At 35.4% G+C, this 24,414-nt stretch overlaps 1 protein-coding gene across 1 annotated transcript in view; it reads left to right on the top strand.

Moving 5' to 3' along the window:
• The window catches only part of CFAP206 (cilia and flagella associated protein 206), a 42,434-nt gene extending 24,020 nt beyond the window's left edge, over positions 1 to 18,414 (top strand). The window contains exons 8-12 of the mRNA XM_036249447.1: positions 552 to 750; positions 2,637 to 2,777; positions 5,068 to 5,261; positions 10,510 to 10,650; positions 18,184 to 18,414. Of these exons, the coding sequence (XP_036105340.1) occupies positions 552 to 750; positions 2,637 to 2,777; positions 5,068 to 5,261; positions 10,510 to 10,650; positions 18,184 to 18,414 (906 nt within the window). The remainder of the gene's footprint in view (positions 1 to 551; positions 751 to 2,636; positions 2,778 to 5,067; positions 5,262 to 10,509; positions 10,651 to 18,183) is intronic.
• The last annotated feature ends 6,000 nt before the right edge of the window (positions 18,415 to 24,414 follow it).

Raw genomic sequence — 24,414 nt, 5'->3', positions numbered from 1 at the left:
CAGCTCACAAGACATATCCCAAAATATATTGCTAGACTGTCCATGCTATTTTGAATCATGTTGTGACACATAGGTCTAATTATGAGTCAAATATAGCTTTTTAAAAAAAAATTTAAAAAGACGTTATTTTCCTTTTAACCTTTTGAGATGAAGCACCCATAAATCTTTCTGCTTTCAGATGTGTCAGGAAAGAAGAATAAAGATTTATTTTCTTCAAAGTATGCTTTTACTTCTAGTTGTAGCCACAGGGTCATTTGTATTGTCTGCTATTTGGAAATAGAGCCAGGTGATGCAACATGTTTGTCTGTTTGTTTGTTTAGTAAATTAACTTTATAATCATATCAAAATAAAATGCTTTGAAATAAAATACAAGTTTATTTTCTCATAATTTATGAGTTCAATTTCTATCTAGCTTCTGTTGTTTAACTTCATGAGACTTTTACTTGTCTTAAGAAATAATTTCTTTACAAATTGTATTTAGTTTTAAGACTATAGTGATTATAATTTTATCAAACAATTATATTTTGGACTTTTATTTTTCTCTTCTTCAGCCCATCTTCATTGCACTTTCCCATCTGTGGATTGGCTTTCAGGATGAAACTGTTTTGATTGGTATTCTCTCTAATTTAACTACAAACCTTGAGCGATTTCTGGGCACCCATGAAATACTGTTTCCTGAAGAAGCAATACAAGATCTTCTTCGTGAAGTGACTGTGAAAACTGATATGTATCGTTTGAAAGAACACATGGGTAATAGAAATCAGCCATTATTTCCTCTTCCTCTTAAAATGACCTCTAGAATAAAGGCACTCTTTTGTTTTAAATTTTTCATATTACATCTTTCTGACAAAGTATTAAACGTTTTCATTTTTAAAAAAATCTTTATTGTTCAGAGTATTACAGATATCCACCCTGTTTTCCTCCATTGATCCCCTCCTACTCCTCCAACCCCCATCCTGCCTTCCCCACACTATTGTCTGTGACCACTGGTTATGCATACATACATATAAGTTCTTTGGTTTATTTCTTCCCCCACCTCCCCAACCCCTTCCTTCTGTGGTTTGTCAGTCTGTTCCCTACTTCTGTGTCTCTGGATCTATTTTGATAGCCAGCTTATTTTGTTCAATATAATTTATAAATAAATGAGATCATGTGGTACCTGTCTTTCTCTGACTGGCTTACATCTTTCTTGATTGTAAGATAATTTTTCATTACCAAAAATTTGGGAAAACAAGAAAATGTAAACTGAATATCATACTATCTAGCAATAACCATTCCTAATGTTATGGTTAACAATAATTTTCTGTGCTTACATGTTTCTCTTGTAGTCTTAGTGATTTTTATTGTAGATTTGCAGTAGAAAAGGATATTAATCCTTGCAATATTTGTTGCAAATAAAGTTCCAATTCTTTGGAATGCTAATTGTCATATATCTACCTAAGATTCATGTTGAAATTTATAAATAAGTAAATTTTATCTTTGTAAAATTTATTGAGCTTATTTTCGATCCTTTAAAAGATTCATTGATTCTTGAAGGCTGTCTTTATCAAATAACTTTTTACTTTTTTTGTCCCTCCTACCTAAAGACAATTTAACATTCATGAGAAATTCCAAAATGGAGCCTGGGATTTGAATTGTTGTCTAAAAATAAAGTAAATAATTTACTCTCCAAATTTCCTTTTCAATTTCTATTTTTGTAAAAGTGGAAAATAAAAATGAAGCAGCAGTTTCCATCATTAAACTATTAGAACACATAAAATTGTTTATTTTTAAGGGTCCTTGAATCAGACTCAAAGACATGCTTCCAGTTAAAGTTTTTCTTACTGATTTTACTTTTATTAAAATAGCATATTTATGCAATTACTAAATTAAATTGAAAAGTTAAAGTCACTTCAGCAATATATATTAAACTTAACCATATGGGCAAGATAATTTACTTGCAACTTAGATTTAGAAGTGTTTCCCACCATACGTCAGAACTGATATTCTCTAGAACACTGTCAAGATACTGCTGCCGTGAATTGGGAGATGCAATGCTTCTGAAAGAATCTAATTTACACTTGCCACATGTCATAACTGTTTGAGACTTTCAGGCACATCAAGAAATACAGAGGGAAGGTTTATTTTCTCCAAAGTATGTATTTACTTCTGCTTGTAGGCACACAGTCATTTGAGGGTCTGCTGTTTAGATCTAGAGCCAGGCACAGAAGTGTAGTAGGATTGAGACAACTAAGAATCTTGGGTAGTAATGTGTTATAAATGCATGTTTTTACTTGTGTAAAACTATTTAGTCAGTTTGCTTATCAAATGTAAAAAGGTTAACCAACCAACACTAGAAAGTTTAAAAGTATGAAGAACAAAAATTGTACACCTTGTTATGAAAATTAAGTTACAAAGAGATAGTTCCTTGACTTTTTCTGTTCAGAATATTCTCACCTGTTTCGAGACACAATAGTCCTAGTATGTAAGCATCATCTTCAAACTATTTGCCACCTGGCATTAAAAGCTGCACAATCTTGGATGAAGTTGATCTATCTCTGTTTTAGTCACATAGCCGCCAGTTTCTTTTGCTTATGTCCTGGGGTTGTTTACTCTTCTCATTGAATAAAGTGTTTCTTGTCCTCCTTTCACTTTAGAAGAAAGAGTACATCTGGTGGATTTCAGAAAACAAGAATGGCTTTTCCCAGAAACAACAGCCAATTTTGATAAATTGTTAATTCAGTATCGGGGATTTTGTGGTTATACACTTGCTACAACAGATGGTCTTCTCCTTCCAGGTATATAATTGGAAATAATGTTGCTCCCACTTCCTTACTTTTTTTCTTTAAATGAAATGCTGTCATTGTCACTCACTTTTTAAAACTTTATGGGATCTGATGGTGAACTAGGAAAGGAGCTACAAAGATGATCCAGACAAAGTGTTTATCTCTGATATACTCACAGTGTAATCTGGTAGACTGACATAAATATGAAATTATAATGCAAGTGATTGAATGTGTACATAATATAATATGGGTGCTGTAATATAATAAATGGGGGCTGACTCATATGTCCAGCGATGGACTGCAGAAATATTACATGACATTACTAAAATGCGTCATCCTCCAAAGTAATTACTTTAAAGAGTAACAGTAATTTGACTGATATGTTTATTTAAAAGTATCCTTTGTCACTTTGTGGTTACATTCCACTAACATAGATCAGGATTTCTGTACAAGGCAGATACCATTAAGTAAATGGCCAATTTCTTATCAAGTAAAATTTATCTTGATATTACCAGAGCTTCTCTAAAACAAACAGTAAATCAGAAATAGAGATGAAATAACTTATTATCCAAAAAGTCCTGTGTGAATTAGGCTAGGGCTAGAATGAAAACAGTTTGACCAGTTCGTGTCTTATTTCCCTTATATCATGAAGCTCCTTCTTCCTTTTCTTCTTCCTTATTTCTTTTGTTATATTTCACAGTTGGGTATTAATTTTTTCTTACAAATACTTACTGGGATTGTGTATATACAGACTAAAGAACACACAAATTGACTCGTTTTTATGGTACTGGATTTTCCATATGGGATCAACAAAAGGTTTACCATGGGGAACTGAGAAAATAGTTTTCTGAGACCCCTGTGAGGGTCATTGATTCTGGGGAGAAAAACATCAAGATCCATGAGAAGTAGAGCAACAGAATGTAGATAGATGGTTTCTTTCTTCTCTTTTGCTTTCCTTTCTCCCTCCATCCCTCCCTTTGAGTCATGAGAGACACAAACACGGAGAAACACGGCTGTGTGGTGACATGGTGTGTTGGGAAAAGCTATGGGCTAGGATTCAAGGAGTCTGGTTTCTAGTCCCGGTTGTACCATTAGTGAACTCAGTAATCTTCAGCAAATATTGTGGACCTCAGTTTCCAAGTCAGGAAAAGAAGAAAGGCCAACTAGGAGGCCTGTTTGGTCCCTTCCATCTTCCACAAACTGTGATTCTAAGAAAGGGAAAATAGAAAAGTTGAGGGCTGTGGGGCTTGGGTTTTAGAATCCTCTCTGAGTAAGCTAGTCCTGACTACGTTATTTCTGCTTACTACATTATTTCTACTCACTACAATATTTTCTGAGCAGCAGCAACCTGCACTGCCTCAGAGGAATTCTGTAGCACTTCCCTCCTTCCACAAGCATTAAATCCAGTCATGGTCCCTGTCAGATGACCGCACTGACTTCATTGCCTACCACTCTCTCCCTTGCTCACTACTCCAGCCCACTGGCCTTATTATTCTTGAGCAGGCTAAGTTCATTTTCACCTCAGGGCCTTTGCGCTTGCTATTCCCTCTACTTGGAAAGCTCCATCCCCCAGACAGCTACATATATTCCCTCACATTTTATTCAGTCTTCCCTGATATCCAATTGAAAATATCAACCTCATCTGTTTTCTTTTTACTATGTGTTGAACCTGCTTTATTTGGTTTTTCTTCTGTAGCACTGATTTACTCTCTAGCCTAGGGTATAACTGTTGATTTGGTGAGAACAGAGAGCTTGTTTTCTTCTGTATCCTCAGTGCCAAGAACAGGATCAATAAATATTTAAGTAAATGAAAGAACAAATAAGTAAGACAGTATTACTATTTTTGACATAACTCCCACAAACTATGTGGTTATTTAATAATCCATATTTTATGTAGTATCTTTTCACAGTGTGAAATACTTTCTAACATGTAAACTTATATGTTGGAAAAGATGTCTTATTTTTGTAGTTCTTATAGAATTATTTTTTAAAAATGCTTATATGGTAGTTAGTTTTGTTTAAGGAGAATTGAGAAACCTGCTTCTCATAAAAGAGTTTTAGACACCTTGTATCTGGATATGTAAAATAATGCTTTAAAATAAAAGCGTATAAAATTAATTTCATATTAATTTCACATAAACTATAACTTAACAAAATATATACTTTAAAATTGCTTATTGAAACATTTTAGCAAAATGAAAACATAATAAAAATGGAGTATACAGGAAATGGTTCTGTGGGTGTATTACAAACACAGAATCGCTAGTTCATTACTCAGTCAATTCCTTTTCTTAATTTTCAGGAAATCCAGCAATTGGAATTTTGAAACATAAAGAAAAGTATTATACTTTCAATAGCAGAAGTGCTGCATATTCATTTGCAGAAAACCCTGAACATTATATTAATTTAATCACAGAAAAGGCCAAAAAAAATGCAGAATTAATTCAGCTGCTGGAACTTCATCAACAGTTTGAAACCCTCATTCCATGTTCTGAGGTAAGCAGAGTGGATATTTTAAGAATTTTTGACATTTAAGCCCTGGCCGGTGTGGCTTAGTTGGTTGAAGTGTTGTCGCGTACACCTAAAGGTTGCAGGGTTGACTCCTGGTCAGGGCACATACCCAGGTTGTAGGTTCGATACTGCTTGGGGCATATGAGAAGGCAACTAGTAGATGTTTCTATTTCTCATCAATCTCTCTCTCTCTCTCTTTTCCTCTCTCTCTCCCCTCCCTTCTCTCTATAAAAAATCAATAAGCATGCCCTCAGGTGAGGATTTAAAAAAAGAATTTATGACATTTAAAAACATAGTTAATTTAAAAGTTATATTTTTCTTGTTCCCAAACCCAGGGTCAGATAAGGGTCTGTACAGGTTATCTGAACAGAATTTACATCTGAAGATGGAAACTAAGGAAATCCTCACAGAATAGTGAAAAATAGACAAGGAGTCAAACGGATGAATTAGACTATAAAAGTCTTAAAAAGAAAGACTACATTTAGATTCATAATTGAAACTACAGTATTTTCTTATCTAAAATTGAAGGAGCTCAGCACAGATAACGTATTAAGAACTTATACTCAGAGTTGTAAAAGAATTTAACGTGTAAATTGCAAGTTTGAAAGGCTACACAATGAGGCTACACAAGCCTGAAGGTGTGTTGGTGCCTATTCATTAATTCATTCAATAAATATTTACTGAGCCCCTTAACTGTGTACCAGGTACTATCTTGGCACCGGGAATTTGGCAGTGTACAAAACAAAACAAAACTCTGCCTGTATGGAGCTCCCATTCTACTGCTATATATATTCTCATTTTCTTTCTCTTTGTCTCTCATTTTTATTGTTCACCTTTTCATTATTCTTTCTGTCTCTTCTCTTGTTCAGTTCCTCTCTTTTAAACTCACTAAAATAAAAACCTGAAATAACATAGTTTAAAATGTTTTTATTTTTTCTTATTTATCAACCTTTTGAGTATGAAGCAGGTGGGTTTGTGTACAACTGACCAGGTCAGTAGGAACCCAAGCAGTGACTGGTAAGAAGTTGGTCTGGCTGGTGACAGTGAGGCACAGAGGGTGGTCTGATCACTTGGGCAAGGAACCTGGCAACAAGCTAAGGATAAAGTGGTTGGGGAGTGGTGCAGGGGCTGCTGTGGTGGTCAAACCCTGGACAGTTCAGTTGGCACTCTTATTCTGACAGAGTGCCACTCTGTCTATTAATGTGACACTCTTTTTGAAAGAGGAAGTCTCCAGAGCATTCTAGGTTCCTCCCGATGTGGAAAGAGACTGGTATATTTAGTATCCTTCTGTGTGAGGGCCAAATGGTAGTCCTACAATTTTTGACTCAGCTGAGACATTACTCTCAAAATGATTGGACCAATTTAACTTTAGTCCATGAGACTTGTCACTTACCCATAATCTTGCTAGCACTTCTATTACCTGGGTTAATAATTTTTGCCAATGTGATGAATTTAAAATGGTATATCATTATTGTGTTATTGTACATTATTCTGATAGTGAATTTCAACATTTCTTTTTAATTTTTTTTTCATTACTAATTTTTTTAGAGAACATCGATTGGCTGCCTCCTGCATGCCCCACAATGGGGATCGGGCCCAACAACCTGGGCATGTGCCCGACTGGGAACTGAACCAGTGACCTCTTGGTGCATAGGTCAATGCTCAAACACTGAGCCACACCGGCTGGGCAGCATTTCTTATTATATCTATTACTCATTCAGATTTCGCTTTCAATACATTGACTATTTACAACTTTTGCCAGTTTTTTCTTTTCTATACTACTTTCTATGTTTAGTTAGCAGAAATTTCTTATCTATTATAGGTATGAATTTTTTATCAGTTGTAAAAGTTGCAGTGTTTTTGCCACATCTGTCACTTCTCGGTGAGCTTTGTCAGTTGAGTTGTTCATTGAAGACACATTTTTAATTTTCTTTTTTTTTAAATCCTCACCCAAGGATATTTTTCTATTTATCTTCAGATAGAGTGGGAGGGAATAAGGGAGGAAGAGAAAGAGAAACATCAATATGAAAGAACCACACGACTGGTTGCCTCCTGCACAACTGCAACCAGGGCTGGGGACGAACCACAGCTGAGGTATGTGCCCTTGGCCAGAATCGAAGCCGGGACTCTTTGGTCTGTGGGCCTAGGCTCTAACCACTGAGCAAAACCGACCAGGGCCACATCTTTAATTTTAATGTAATCATATATCTATTAAATTTTCTCTTTAAAGATTGTGCCTTTTAAAGTATTGTTTTAGAAATCTATCAGTCTTGATACTATTGATTTATATTTTGTTCTTTTTAAAGTTATTATTCACATTTAAGTCGTTAGTCCTTTTAGAAAAAATAAAGAGTTCTAACTTTATTTTTATTTATGTAGTATGCCAGCTTTCCTAACTTCATTTACTAATAATGTATGGTTTTCCCACTAAATCTGATGCTACCTCCCTTGTATTAGCAATTCTCATATGAAATGGGTTTGTTTCTAGGCTTTCAATCTTGTTCTATTGGCCTATTTGTTTATCTCTATGCTGAGACCATACTGTTCTAATTACTATTGCTTTGTAATATATTTTATTATCTGATAGGGCAAGCCCTTCATGGATCTTTTCATGTCCATGTAAATTTTTTAATGAATTTCCCAACTCCCTCATCCCCAATAATCTTTCTGGATTTTAACTGGTATTACATTAAAATAATATAATAATTTGTGGGGGTATTTATATGTCTATTATATTGGGTTGTCCCATCCATAAAAAAGTTACTTTTTTCCACTTAGTATTTTTTTTTTTACCATTAGTAGTTTCATTAATTATGCCTTAATAAAACTTAATGGTTTTATTTGTATTTTATTCTCTGCCTACTTCTAAAACAGTGAGATAACTTTTTATTTAAAGCACATATACCAAAAGGCTAAAAAGAAGATACTACACAAGGGAGATATGTCTCACTCATTTTAGATAAATAACTGACTTTTAATTGTATAATATTTATACAAACCAAAGGATATGTAAAATGTATCACTATATAAAAGCAATGAAAACAAGCATCTGTGTATCCACCACTTAAAACAAGTATCTCAGAGAACCCTGTGTATCCCATTCTTTTCTCCACAGTAGTAACTACTTCATGAATTTGATGTTATTAATTCCTTGTCTTTTTAGTTTTTGCCATTAGTGTTTGCATTCCTAAACAATGTATTTCTGTGAAATTACTGTCTTTAGCCCAATTTTTTATACTAATTCATTATTAGATATATGTTTTGCAGGTATGTTCTTTCATTGAGTGACTTATCTTTTTCTTTCTTTTTATTAATTCATTTTTTTTACAGATGTCCCTCCTTTCCCCCTCATTGACACCCTCCACCCAGCTCCCATTCCCACCCCACCCCCACTCCACCATTGTGCTTTATCTTTTTATTTTCTTTATGGTGTCTTTTGATAAAAGTTTCTCATTTTAATGTGTAATTTATCACTTTATCTTTATGTCATGTTTAAGAAATAATCATGTATCCTTAGATGATAAAAATATTCTCCTAAATTGTTCTTTTAAATATAAATTTGCCTTTTACACTAGAATTTTTAATCACTTGGATTTGATTTTTGTGTCTAGTGGGAGATGAAGATTTAATTTTAATATTTTTTTCCATTTGAATAGGAAATTGTCCCAGACTGTATTTTCAATACTCTCTCCTTTCCCCACTGGGTCTTATATACACAGGCTTATTTTTTTAGGCTCTCGATTCTGTTCAAATATTCAATTTTTTAAAAATTCCTATATCTTACTACAACTTTATAAGTCTTAATATTTGGTAGAGTAAGTTGTTTTGCCCTTTTTTCTCTAAACAATCTTGACTATACTTGACTCTTTACTTTTCATATAAATTTGAGAATTACACGGTCAGGTTACAATATAGAAAACCCTGAAAGGGTTATGAATTTGCTTGTGTATAGACAAGATTTGTTTGATCTTGCTATCACTTATTTATAACTTACAGAGTTGTAAGGTAGCTTAAAGACAATGAGAAGCTAGTAATGAATAACCAGATGGTGTGCTATATGTAAACAATGCATAGTTTTCCATTAAAGAATAATTTACCCGCCCTGGCCGGTTTGGCTCAGCGGTTAGAGCGTCCGCCTGTGGTCCGGAGAGACCCGGGTTCGGTTCCCGCTAAGGGCATGTACCTCGGTTGCAGTTTGTCCCCGGCCCTGGTTGGTCCTGTGGGTGGCAGCCACTCGATGTGTCCCTTTCACATCGATGTTTCCCTCTCTCTCTCTTCCTCTCTCTCCCTCCCACTCTGTCTGTACAAAAAAAAAAAAAGAATAATTTACCCTATATATCTGGTCTTGTTTTTCTCGTTCTTTCTATTTAATTTCCAGCTGTTCTTCAGTGACCTTCAATACCCATGCAAGTAAGGTTTCTCCCTCCAATGCTGTAGTCCTTATTATTATTTACTTGCCATTTACTTGTGTGGTATAATGTCATTTTCAGCATGTTTTTTAAATCTACCTCACTATATCATAAGTTTATTTTGAAGGTAAAAATTGTATCTCATGTTAAATGGTAGGCATTCATATCTGTTGCTTGACTTGGGGGGGCGGAGTTAATCTTTTCTCTCTCCTTTGTGCTATAACTGAGCTCCTTAAACCTCTGTCACTCCTCCCACAACTTCATATCTAGCATAATTTTATCTTGTTTAGCATGGAATTACTGAATACTTAATATGTAAATAGTAATAGTGAGTTAAAAATTAACATAGTCAACTAAAAAAACCTTCTTGGAGAATAATCTGGCTATCTATGCCTAGTTTGAGTTTAAGATATAGCCCAAAGGTGTTATGATACTTTAAATAAATATGATTTATACCTAATATTTAATAGCTATTTTAAACTTCCATCCATTTCCAACAAGGTATTGCTTATGCTACCAATTGTGAAAGTCTACGAGTGGGCATTTGACTTGGCAATGAGTGATGTTATGTTTTCCCCTTCCAAAATCCACCTCCTACATTAAATTAGCAAAATCAGGCACAAAGTCACAATGCCCTGGAAGATAAATTACATATATCTTACTAATGATGAGCTTATTTTCTCTGCTGGTATTTATAAGTATATGCCATAATAAAAAATTCTTGTTTTTCTAATTTTTTGTCAGTTTTAGCTGAACTTTATTAGATATCTGTAAATAATGTTTATTTTTTTACAGATATTAATTATAAAACTCCATTTCTTTAGATAAAAGTTATTACCAAACATATAAAACCAATTACAAAGAGTGAAACTGGCACACAGACGGATACACACATATTGCCACCAACAATTGTGAGATCATATGACTGGAATGAATGGGAATTAAGAAGAAAAGCTATAAAATTGGTTTGTAACAATATTTTCTAAAATTACTTATATGTTGGATAATTTTAACATGTTGTTTCTCATAGAGTTATTTTTATAAAATAGTAAGTTGTACAAAATTCCTTGCTAACAAAAATAATTAGTGTAATTTATAATTTGCCAGCTTTACCCTGTAAGATTGTCTTCTAATTTTAAGCATATGCAGAAATACAAAGCATGGAAATACTCTCAAATTATACTAGCCGTTAACTAGAACAATGATTCTCTCTCTCTCTCTCTCTCTCTCCATTTCTCTGTTGATCTATATAATAGTTTTAATTTACTGTCCTAGTATTTAAAACACTCCTGCACTGGCCTGTATGGCTCAGTTGGCTGGAGCATCGTCCCATGCACTGGAAGGTCCTGGGTTTGATCCCAGGTCGGAGTGTATGCAGGAGGCAACTGATTGTTTCTCAACTCCCTCTCCCTTCCTCTCTCTCTAAAAATCAATAAAAACACATTAAAAAAATAAAGCACTCCCAATTTTCTGTAATCATTTTAAATATACCCTTTTTTTTCTTTGGACTTTTTTGAGGAGCAGAATGTTACCTCTGTTATATCATAAATATTGTCCCCTCTTATGGTGAACATGTCCTCTCCAGACACTGGGCTCCCTTGTCCTGATTTTCATTCATCTTAATCACAGTAGGTGCCTCACACTAAAGCCTGCCTTTGAAACTCTCATCCCTATCCGACTCAGTGGAATTCCTCCCACTCACCCTATTGAAATGTCTTGTCATTTTAAACAACAATTAATAGTACGGAGACAACAAATACTTCGTATGTATAGCTTTTTCTTAGTATATTTTATTTATCTCTTTAACTGAAATCAGGTGTGGAAATGAACACTACCAAATGAGAACAGAGGCTGTTTATTCAGAGCTTGCTATAGTAAGGGTGTCAGCCACCATCTTACTTGTCTTTGTCAGAGACTCAAGGGCAGGGGGAAGGGCAGGAAAACCTTGCAGGGGAGGGCCTCAGTTACCCTCTGATTGGAGGTTGTTGACATGGGGAAATTGGAGGCGGGCATCTTATGTGATTGATTTGGTGAGCATATTTGGCTTTCTCTAGTTGGTCCTGAGTTAGAGGGTAGGGTGGGCACCCAAATAGCAAAGTCCAAATAGAGAAGTCTGCCAGGTCCTGACTATCTGGGCCAAGATTTCTACAGCTACAGAGGTGATGGTATGGCTCAGTGGTTGAGCGTCAACCCATGGACCAAGAGGTTGCTGCTTCAATTCCCGGTCAGGACACATGCCCAAGTTGTGGGCCCGATCCCCAGTGGGGGGCATGCAGGAGGTGGCCAGTCGATGTTCTCTCTCATCGATGTTTCTCTCTCTCTCTCTCCTTTCCTCTCTCTCTAAAATCAATAAAGAAGAAAATAAAAGATTTTTTTAAATGCCCATGAAAGAAAGTATGAGGAACTTAAAAATTAAAAATGTGAGGGAAGGGGAGGAGAGAAAGGAGCAAAGATGAAGTATGCTGAAATCACATGCTTTCCCCAAGCATATTTTGACTATATTATAAAAAAGAATTTTTTAAAGTGATATCATTCTTAGAGGACTAACTGAGAATGTCATTAGAAATACGAGTGTTAGAACACTGTCAAATTCATGGTGGCAGATACGAGTGTTTCCAAATGCATATTTTATCATTGGCAACTAAAGCAATTGTTTTCCTAAAGTGACAGAGTCATTTTATTTACTTCCAATAAACATCTGCCAAATAAATAAGGCTCAAAAATCATAGTTTGTTGTCAAGTAAAAATGATATTCTACTGAGTGAGGGAGGCTAGCTCAGCTCACAATTTAATCATGTAAACGTTTTCTTTCTTTATCTTTATTGTTGAAAGTACTACAGATATCCTTCCTTTTCCCCTCATTGACAGCCTCCTTCCTTATCCCAACCTCTCCCCCAATGCCCACCTTCACTGCACTATTGTCTGTGTCCATTGGTTATGCCTATATGCATATAAATGCTTTGGTTTATCTCTTCCTGCCTCCTCCCCCACTTCGCTCTCAGGTTTGTCAGTCTGTTCTCTGCTTCCATTTCTCTGGATCTATTCTGTTCATCAATTTAATTTGTTCATTATATTCCACAAATAAGTGAGATCATGTGATACTTGTCTTTCTCTTACTGGCTCATTTCACTTAGCATAACACTCTCTAGGTCCCTCCATGTTGTCTCAAAGGATAAGAAATCTTTCTTTCTTATAGCTGCATAGTATTCCATTGTGTATATGTACCACAGCTTTTTTATCCACTCATCTACTGAGGGATACTTGGATTGTTTCCAGATCTTAGCAATTGTGAATAGTGCTGCTGTGAACATAGGGGTACATATATTCTTTCTCATTGCTGTTTCAGGCTTCTTGGGATATATTCCTCGAAGTGGGATCACTGGGTCAAATGGCAGTTCAATTTTTAATTTTTTTGAGGAAACACCATATTGTTTTCCATAGTGGCTGCACCAGTCTGCATTTCCACCAGCAATGTACTAGAGTCCCCTTTTCTCCACACCCTCGCCAACACTTGTTGTTTGATGATTTGTTGATGGCAGCCATTCTGGCAGGTGTATCTCTTTGATAATTAATGATGTTGAGCATTTTTTATATATCTCTTGGCCATTTGTATGTCCTTTTTGGAGAATTGTCTATTCAGGTCCTCTGCCCATTTTTTAATTGGGTTGTTTATCTTCCTTTTATTGAGGTGTACGAATACTCTATATCTTTTGGACATTAACCCCTTATCTGATGTATCATTGGCAAATATGTTCTTCCATATAATGGGTTCCCTTTTTATTTTGATTCTGGTTTCTTTTGCTGAGCATAAGCTTTTTAGTTTGATGTAGCCCCATTTATTGATTTTTTTCCTTTGTTTCTCTTACTCTAGGCGATGTATTGGTGAAAAGTCTGTTACTTGTGATGTTTGAGATTTTGCTGCCTACATTTTCTTCTAGAATTTTTATGGTTTCACAGGTTTAACCATAAAACATTTAGAGACATTTAAGTCTTTAATCCGTTTTGAGTTTATTCTTGTGTGTGGGGTAACGTGGTGGTCTAGTTTCATTTTTTTTTTTTTTTTTTGCATATACCTGTCCAATTTTCCCAGCACCAGTTGTTGAAGAAACTGTCTTTACTCCATTGTATGCTCTTGCCTCCTTTGTCAAATATTAATTAAGCATAATGTCTTGGGTCGATATCTGGGTTCTCTTTTCTGTTCCATTGATGTCTATGCCTGTTCTTGTGCCAGTACCAGGATGTTTTGATCACAGTGGCTTTGAAATATAACCTTAAATCCAGTATTGTGATTCTCTCCAACTTTGTTCTTCTTTTTCAAGATTGCTGTGGCTATTCGGGGTCTTTTTTTGGTTCCATATAAACTTTTGGAGTATTTATTCTAGATTTGTGAAATATGCTGTTGGTATTTTAATAGGGATTGCATTCAATCTGTAGATTGCTTTAGGTAGTATTGACATTTTAATAATGTTGATCATTCCAATCTATGAACATGGTATATGCTTCCACTTTTTTATATCTTTCTCTATTTCTTTTTTTAATGTCCTGTAGTTTTCTGAGAACAGGTCTTTTACCTACTTGGCTAAGTTTATTCCTAGGTATCTTAATTTTTATTTATTTATTTTATCCTCAGCCGAGGATATTTTTCCATTTATCTTCAAATAAAGTGGGAGGAAGGGAGGGAGGGAGAGAGACGAACAGAGACAAACATCGATGTGAGAGACACACAGTGATTGGTTGCCTCCCATATGACCCAGACCAGGCCTGGGGATGAGCCACCATAACTGAGGTACATGCTCTTGATCGGAATTGAACACATGACTCATCAGTCTGCAAGCTGACCCTCTAACTGCTGAGTCAAACCAGCCTGGGCTATCTTAAATTTTTTTGATGCAATGGCAAGTAGGATTTTTTTTTTAGTTTCTCTTTCTGACTGTTCATTATTGATGTATAAAAATGCCATTGATTTCTGGATGTTAATTTTGTATCCTCCTACTTTGCCAAATTTATTTATTAAATCTAGTAGTTTTTTTGGTGGTCTTCAGGATTTTCTATGTACAATATCATGTTATCTGTGAATAATGACAGTTTCACTTCCTCCTTTCCAATTTGGATGTCTTTTATTTTTTCTTCTTCTCTGATCATTGTGGCTAAGACTTAGTACTATGTTGAATAAGAGTGGCAAAAGCGGACATCCCGGTCTTGTTCCTGTTCTTAAAGGAAAAGCTTTTATTTTTTTGCCCAGTCAGTATGATGTTGGCTGTAGGTTTTTCATATACGGGCTCTATTATGCTGAGGTATGAGCCATCTGTTCCCACTTTGCTGAGCATTTTTATCAAAAATGGGTGTTGCATTTTGTCAAATGCTTTCCAGCATCATATGATTTTCATCTTTCATTTTGTTTATATGGTGTATCACATTTATTGATTTGCAAATATTGCATCCCTGGGATAAATCCCACTTGGTCGTGGTGAATAATTTTTTTAAATATATTACTGAATCTGATTTGCTACTATTTTGTTGAGGATTTTAGTGTCTATGTTCATCAGGGATATCAGCCTGTAATTTTCTTTCTTTGTGGTGTCTTTAGTTTTGGAATTAGGATTATGCTGGCCTCATAAAAAGATCTTGGAAGTCTTTCTTCTTGAATTTTTTTTGGAACAGTTTGAGGAAAATAGGTGTTAGTTCTTCTTTGAATGTTCAGTAGAACTCCCCTGTGAAGCCTTCCGGACCAGGGTTTTTGTTTAATGGGAGTTTATTGATTACTGCTTCAATTTCTTTGTTTTTTGTTTTTTTTTATCCTCACCTGAGGATATTTTTCCACTTTTTGTACAGATAGAGTGGGAGGGAAAGAGAGGAAGGGAGAGAGAGAGAGAAACATCGATGTGAAGGGACACATCGAGTGGCTGCCACCCGCACGACCAACCAGGGCCGGGGACAAACTGCAACCGAAGTACGTGCCCTTAGCGGGAACCGAACCCGGGTCTCTCCGGACCGCAGGTCGACGCTTTAACTGCTGAGCCAAACTGGCCAGGGCAACTGCTTTAATTTCTTTAGTTGTTATTGGTCTGTTCAGGTTTTCTGACTTTCTGTTTGAGTTTTGGAAGACTGCATGATTCTTGGAATTTGTCCAATTTGCCTAGGTTTTCCAATTTGTTGGCATATAATTGTTCAGAGTATTTTCTTACAATCATTTGTATTTCTGTGGTGTCAGTTGTTACTTCACCTCTTTCATTTCGGATATTATTTATTTGAGTCCTCTCTTTCTGCTTCTTGGTGAGTCTGGCTAAAGATTGAGCAATCTTGTTTATCATTTCAAAGAACCAGTTTTTGGTTTCATTAATCTTTTGTATTATCTTCTTGGCCTCTATGTCATTTATTTCTGCTCTGATCTTTATTATTTCTTTCCTTCTACTAACTCTGTGTTTTTCTTTTTGTTCTCTTTCTAAATCTTTAAGTTGTGGAGTTAGATAATTTAATAGAAATTTTTCTTCTTTCTTATGTTAGGCCTGTAATGCTATGAACTTCCCTCTCAGGACTGCTTTTGCTGTGTCCTATAGATTTTGTGGTGTTGTGCATTCATTTTCATTAGTTTCCAGGAAGTTTTTTATTTCTTTATCTAATTGGTAACCCATTCATTGTTTAATGACATGCTATTTAGCCTCCATGTGTTTGAATGTTTTTATTATAATTGATTTCCAGTTTCATGCCATTGTGATCTGAGAAGATGCTTGATATGATTTCAAACTTCTTGAACTTGTAGAGACTTAGTTTGTGTCCTAACATGTGGTCTATCTTTGAGAATGTCCTTTGTGTACTTGAGAAGAATGTATATTTTTCAACTTTGTGGTGAAATATTCTGTAAATATCAATGAAATACAGTTGACCTAGTGCATCATTTAGGGTTTGTTTCCTTAATTTTTGTCTAGAAGATGTATCCAGTGATATCAATGGGGTCTTAAAGTCCCCTGTTATGATTGTATTGCTGTGTATCTCTCCCTTGAAGTCCTCCAGAAATTTTTTGATAAATTTTGGTGCTTCTATATTGGGCGCATATATGTTTATTATTATTTTTTAAATATACTTAAAAAATCATCTTGGGGGGGGCATTGATATGAGAGAGATACATCGATCGGTTGCCTCCTGCATGCACCCTGACTGAGAATTGAACCTGCAATCGGGGTACATATCCTGACCAGGAATTGAATCTGAGACCTTCTGGTGCACAGGAAGATGCCTGAACCAACTGAGCCACACTGGTCAGTGCACTCTTATTCTTTTCATAAGCTCCTTCTTGCTTCTCAGCCTGTTAATCTATTTAGCTTCATGTTTACTAGTAATTCACAAAAGAATGAGCAAAATGTAGTATAATGTAAAATATAATCTGAAAACAACAGAGCTTTTTATATTAAAAGGCTTAAGAGAAACCCATTTAAACAAAATAATGGAACTCTTTTTGTCTTAAAAAAATAAACCAATACCTCAAAAAATTAAAAATTGAACTTCCATTTGACCCAATGATCCCACTTCTAGGAATATACCCTAAGAAGCCTGAAACACCAATCAGGAAGAATATATGTACCCCCATGTTCATAGCAGCACTATTTACAATAGCTAAGATCTGGAAACAGCCCAACTGTCCATCAGTAGACGAATGGATAAAAAAGCTGTGGTACATATACACAATGGAATACTATGCAGCTGTAAGAAAGAAAGATCTCTTATCCTTTGAGACGACATGGAGGGACCTGGAAAGTATTATCCTAAGTGAAATAAGCAGAAAAAGACAAATACCACATGATCTCACTTATATACGGAATATAATGAACATAACAGTCTGAGGAATACAGTAGACACAGAAACATGGAAGTAGGGTACAGACTGACATCCCTCAGAAGAGGGGGTGGGGGAGTGGGAAGAGATAAACCACAGAACTTATATGCATGTATGCATGACCAATGGACATGGACAACTAAGCCGGGGAGGGGACGGGGCGGGGGTGGGTTGGGGAGGGGGGTGCCAATGGGGTAAAAAAGGTGAAATATCTGTAACAAAAATAAATAAATAAATAAATAATTAAAAAAAGAAAGAAATAACTACTCAAATACAAAAAAATAAAATAAAATTATTTGAATCTGAAAAAAAAAAAATAAACCAAGAGTGATAGAAAAATCCAAGTTGTATGAATCTCAACGTATAGTAATGAAGGAATTAGGAGATTATATCAACAAATAATTGAGCTCACTGTAAGTTTGAACCTCTATGTTCTTTGTTGGGGTCCAATTTCATTATTTAATATATTTTCCTACTTCACAGCAAAGGATATTTTCTATTACATTCTAGATTTTCTAATGTTCTAATATTTTGTAGAAAAATGCTATGTTGTAAAACTAATTTTGATTAAGAAAATAATAGGCAGATGTTAACTGGTACCTGATAATATTTTATATTATTTGTTTTTAGAGAAATGTTAATTCCTGTGTGTTCTCTTTCTACTTTAGGCCAATTTGCGTCAGAAAGTAACTCATTCGGTACAGACTGATCTTAGTCACATGAGAAGAGAAAATTATTCGCAAGTGTATCCGACAAGGAACGCTGCCACGCAGTCCATGAGGGAAGGCAGCACTGCCGTGCCCCGGCCTCAGATTTACATAGCTGGTCTCCGCGGTGGGCAGACCAAAACCACATACGGGGTCAAGGTGAACCTCACTAGAGCTGTTGATGAAACCTAGTTAGAGACCATATTTTAAAAGTAGTTACCACCAAACTATGAACAATGGCAAAAATTTAAAAGTATTCTTGCATCCATGAAATTTAGCTAATGGTGTGGTGCTGGCGCATTCATTGGTTGTGTGGATTTTTTTGGAAAAACTAACAGTGGTTTTCTGTGACACATTTTTCATTCTATTAAAATTGAAAAGTAAAACTGGATTCATTCATTTTTTGTTGTTGTTAGAAAAAGTTAGGCAGCCCTGGCCGGTTTGGCTCAGCAGTTGGAGCGTCGACCTGCAGACCAGAGAGTCCTGGATTCAGTTCCCGCTAAGGGCATGTACCAAAAAAAAAAAAAGAAAGAAAGAAAAAGTTAGGCAGCATTAAGACTGAAATTGTGATGCCATTTAGATATTAATATAATATTATTATGCCTAGGATAGAAGTTTATTTCTACAATCATATTTAGTGTTAAACATTAAAAATTTTAAATCTAGTTAATATTTTCAGCCTCATTAGCTGTTCAATGTTAACACAGATTAAATTGATGTACAGTTATCCCCCTTTTTTGCCAGTTCACTTTCCACTGTTTCAGTGACACTCTGTCAATCATGATCCAAAAATATTTATTAGAAAATTCAGAAATAAAAAGTAAGTCTTAAATTGTATGCCACTCCAAGTAGCATGATGAAATCTTATGCCGTCCTCCTCCATCCCACCCGGATATGCATCAGTCCTTTGTCCAGCGTAGCCTCACTGTACCTACAGTTCAATAAGATATTTTGAGAGAAAGGGAGACCACATTGACATGACTTTTATTATAGTGTATTGTTATAATCATTTTATTACTAGTTATTGTTATTAATCTCTCACTGTGCCTAATTTATAAATTAAACTTTATTATTGGTGGTATGTATAGAAAAAACAAAGTATATAGAGAGATCAGTACTATCCTCGGTTTCGGACATCCTCTGGGAATGCTGGACCGCATCCCCTGAGGATAAGGGGCAGGGACTACAGTATAGCCAAACCTCGCTATTGGGAACAATTAGAGCAAAGGTCCACATGATATTTTTTAGCCTGAAAATTTTACATAAAATCTGGATTTCTGGACCTGTGAAAAAAATAATAAAATTATCTGGCAACACTTGGCTACCATTCCTGTAAGTAGTAGCTGTGCCCTTTAACAGGGCAGGCACTTCTAGTTCCAATTCCTGCTGTCCTACAGGTCTCCCACTTCTTTGCCTTGTTTGCTTGACCCCTTGGGCAGTTGTGCTTAGGTCCTCTGTGAATTACTGATAGATAAATTTTAGAGCTGTCATGTTATTGTCTTACATACTTCTAATATCAACTCATAGATAATAAAGACTTCCAGGTGGAGGGACTGTTAAATCTGCTTTAATAACTGAAGGGTCATTTATCTTTAGCATATTATTTTCTACCTAAGTGACTTTTACTAAGTCACTTAGTATAATTTGTTTTCTATGTAGGTTAAACGTTATTTACAATATAATATGCTTCAAAATCCATTTTCCACAGATTTTATAAAAGTAAACTGCAAACAGATCTACTTCTAAGTTTTCATGATTTTCATACCTGTAGTTTAAAAATGATGTTAAAGATAGTTGGCTGGCTGTTGAGGCAAGTCTGGGGTCAGGGGCCAGGGGGAGGGATCTGTACCTGAAGGAGTTGGGATGGTATAGCTAATACTAAACTTTTTACAAATATAGGAATTTGACTTTATCTGTTCTATCCACTCTCATTCAATTCTGCAAGAGTCCTAAACACAGAAAAGAATGATAAGCCACAGCGTGAGGTTGTAACATTAAGGCTGAAAGTTAAATTGCCAAGTGAATAAAAATACAATTTGAAAAGCTAAATGTAATATTAGAAAGTTTCCTGGTCAGTACAACAAGTCAGAATGAGGAGAGCTACATCAAATGGTAAACAAGCTGTATCCTCAGATGTGTTTCTCCCTCTGTGTATTTCCTTCTGTGGTCAAAGGCATCACCATCGAACATGAATGAAAACTGTCCTGACTGTACTCTCACAGTCCCTACATCATCAAGCCCTGTTGATTTGGCTTGAATTGTCTTTGGGATTTGTGTCTTCCTATTCTCACTGCTGTAGGACTTAGTCCTACTACCTGATTCATTGGCATAATTTTTCTAACACATAAATCTGATCATATTACCCAGCTCCCTTCCCTCAACCTCCACTTCCCTTGCTTAAAAACCTACCAAGAATGTTCTCCATTACCTAAGAGATAAAGTAAAAACTCCTTCACCTTTTCAAAGTATATCCATTTATCTTCCAGTTTCATTTTCTATCCCTCTCATGCAGTCTGCACACATCATATATATTAAGCAGATTGAACCACAACTTTTCGAAAATGTCATGGTCTTTAACACCACAACTCTCTCCTCTTGCTTTTCACTCTGTAACCTGGAATATACTCTACAGACACCCTATGATATTGTGTTTGTCCTCAAACAGCCTGATTGGATTTTACTTTTTCAGGGACAGTTTTCACTATTACCTTTAAGAGAATTAATTGCTTCTTCCTTTGGGTTTTCACTAGATTTTATCTATACTCTTTATTTATCTAATGTTTTATTCCCTTAACCCTCCTCCCCTTTGGCAACCATCAGCTTGTTCTCTATATCTTTGGACCTGTTTCTGTTTTGTTATGTTTATTCATTTACTTCACTTTTTTTTTAGGTTCCACATATGAGACCTTGTCTTTTGCTGTCTGACTTATGTTACTTAGCATAATAGCATCTATATCCATCCATGTTGTTGCAAATGTCAGGATTTCATTCTTTTGTATTGCAGAATATATATATATATACACACACACACAAACACATATCTCACTTGCATTTTCTTTATCCATTTATTTATTGATGGACATCTAAGGTGCTTCCATATATCCATATCTTGGCTATTACTACTAATGCTGCAGTGAACATAGGGATGCATATATCTTTTTGAATTAATATTTTTGTTTTCTTTGGATAAATACTCAGGAGTGAAATTGATGAATCATATGGCAGATCTATTTTAAATTTTTGAGGAATTATTGAACTGTTTTCCATAGTGGCTGCACTATTTTACAATTCCACCAACAGTGCACGAGGGGTCCCTTTTCTCCACATCCTCACCAACAGTTGCTGTTTGTTGATTTATTGAGGAAAGCCATTCTGACAGGTGTGGGGTGATATCTCATTGTGGTTTTAATTTGCATTTCCCTGATGATAAATGAAGTTGAGCATCTTTTCATATGTCTGTTGTTCATTTGTATGTACTCTTGGGAGAAATGTCTATTTAGATCTAGTGCCCATTTTTTAAATTAGATTTTTTTGGTGTTAGGTTGTATGAATTTTTTATGTATTTTGGGTCTTAACCCTTTATCAGATGTATCATTTGTGAATATTTTCTCCCATTCAGTGGGTTTTCTTTTCATTTTTAAAAAATATATATATTTATTTTTATTTTATTTTATTTTGGTACGTGCCCCTAGCGGGAACCAGACCTGGGACTCTCTGGTCCGCAGGCCAACGCTCCAACCGCTGAGCCAAACTAGCCAGGGCTGTCTTTTCATTTTGTTGATGGTTTCCTTTGCTGTGAAAAACCTTTTTAGTTTGATGTAGACCTATTTGTTTATTTTTCTTTTGTTTCCCTTCTCGAGGAGATATAGCCAATATTTATACTCTCATAGCACTAAAGTAAATACATGTGTTCATCTGTATTCTCCCTGTTAGATTACATTCCTTGAGATTTTAACTGTGTTTTAGTCATTTTTATATTTGTGGCATTTATACAGTATCTTGTTGTACAACTGAATAGAAAAAAAAAGAATGAATAAAAGGACAAACAACTGGAAGCAGGGTATTTATCCACTCAGTGATTATTTGAACAGTCAAGATGGGAATTAATAAGGAGTTTGGCAACAAAGTGCTTATTGGAAAGGAAGACAGAGGAAACAAAGCGGGGAAAAGGAGATTATTTTGGGTAAGTAGTGGGAAATAAAGTTAGATAAGTAGGGTTGGTATAGCTTTTGCAGATTTTGAAAGCCAGGCAGAGGAACATGTTGCCTTCCTGTAATACAATATTAGAAGAACACTGCATTTGCTTGAACAGAAGATTGATTTGGGGAGGGTGGTACTGGAGTTGGGGAGATGGCTGCAAGACCCAGGGCATAAGGTAATGGATGACACGAAGGACCAAATGTGAGATTTAGGGAATGCAATATAACCTCCAGGAAAGGGAAGGGGAAACATCAACATATGACCTCAGGGTTTCTGCCTTACGGGACCAATAATTAGGAAAAGGAACTGGTTGATCAAAAAAGGTAAGGTGTTTAGACTAGAATATTTGCATTTAGGGGATGCCAAAAATAGTAATTTGAGCTGGAAAAAGATGGTTTGGGAGATCAACCCCCAGGGAATAGGGATGGAATGAGGAGGAAGAGACAAGACAGAGAAGCAGAAGAATGGAAAAAGACATAAAGGGATCTCTGTGGTCACAGAAGGAAAAAGTAGGCCTACTCCTTACTAGTTGTGTTACTTAATGTCATTTGGCTGCAGTTTTGTCATCATAAAAACTGAGACAGTAGTAATTCCCAGCAGGTTGTCAAGGGGATTAAATGAGTTAACCCATGTGAAGCAATTAGATGGTAAGTAAGGGCTTTGTCAGTGCTGACCAAGGGAAGAGAAACTCCATTGCCTCATTCTATTGTACTCCCACCCTCGTTTTTCTCAGTTTTTATTATCTAGTTCTCACTTAGTGCTTAGAATAATTCTTGGAATATTATGGCTTTCTGTAAATGTCTGATGACAAAAGAATGAAGAATAAGAAAAGGTCAATGGAGTAGGCAACTGCTGAGCTCTGTTTTAATAGACTTGGCTTGAGTGGAAATGAGATTTTAGCAAGTTAAGCAGAAAGTGGTAGAAATAAATACAGACTACATGTCAGTGACTGGCAGGAAAAGAAAAATGAGATGTAAGCACAAAAAAAAGCAGAGACAAGGGAGAGTTATGCTCCAATAAGGGATATTTAGATATTGATAATTATTATTCATGTTTTAGTATCCTAGTCCAGTCACTGAGATTTACATTGTCTCCTTGTATTTTTTTCTCTTTCAATTATAAAATGCAACAATTCTTCTGGCTTGTCTTCAGTAATATTACACCATAGGGAAGAATTGTTCTAAAATAACAATAACCTAACAAATTGGTTTTGTATGTTTTTCTCAACAGAATGAGAGTAATATATTTAAATTGTCATGGAAACAATTATGTTGAGGTGTCTGCATTTTTCTACATGTTCCTTATGGTTAATGGTTTACTATACTTTAAAACTTAGCACTTTTAATATTCTATTAATATAACTACCATATTTGAATGTAACTGTAACCTCCTCCCTAAGCCTTTTGGTATTTGCTTACTGCCCAGCCTTTTTGTTTAAGTTCACTCTTCTACTTTATTACCAATGGATATAGTACTAGGTTTCCTTTTATACATTTCACTGAGACTATGCTAGCTCTCATGCCTGAGCAGAGATAGAAGTGAGTAGAGTATGAAGGTGAATACTGCAGCTGGGTTGTGACAATCAGGAATATCATTAGGCTCTCAAATGACAATAGAAATAATAGCTGCTTGAGGTACTGCAAGCTTAGCTCATTATCAGACAGTTTACCTTGTGGTTCACATATTTAAGATTGATGCATCTTGTGCTAACCAGTAATGTATAGAAAGCTAGGCTTACATAAAAGAAATACATTAAGCCATTATTTTCTCCTCCAAAAAATCAGGATAATTCAGAATGGGAAAGGAAAAATTAGTTCAAACTAAAAATGTAAATATCTGCTTGGCGAGGATAACAGAAAAGCCAGCTGTAAAGTTAACAGGAAATAATATTTCTCCCAAGGATATGATGTAAAGTATTAATAACAACCCTCTCTTTTGAGTGTCTCCTTTCTAACTCACTGACCAATTTTGGTTCTCTACAATCATACATGA

This window comes from Molossus molossus, unplaced genomic scaffold, assembly GCF_014108415.1.
Source record: "Molossus molossus isolate mMolMol1 unplaced genomic scaffold, mMolMol1.p scaffold_m16_p_8, whole genome shotgun sequence".
NCBI lineage: Eukaryota > Metazoa > Chordata > Mammalia > Chiroptera > Molossidae > Molossus > Molossus molossus.
The sequence above is the reverse complement of the archived record's forward strand: the minus strand, read 5'-3'. Positions and strand labels throughout refer to the sequence as shown.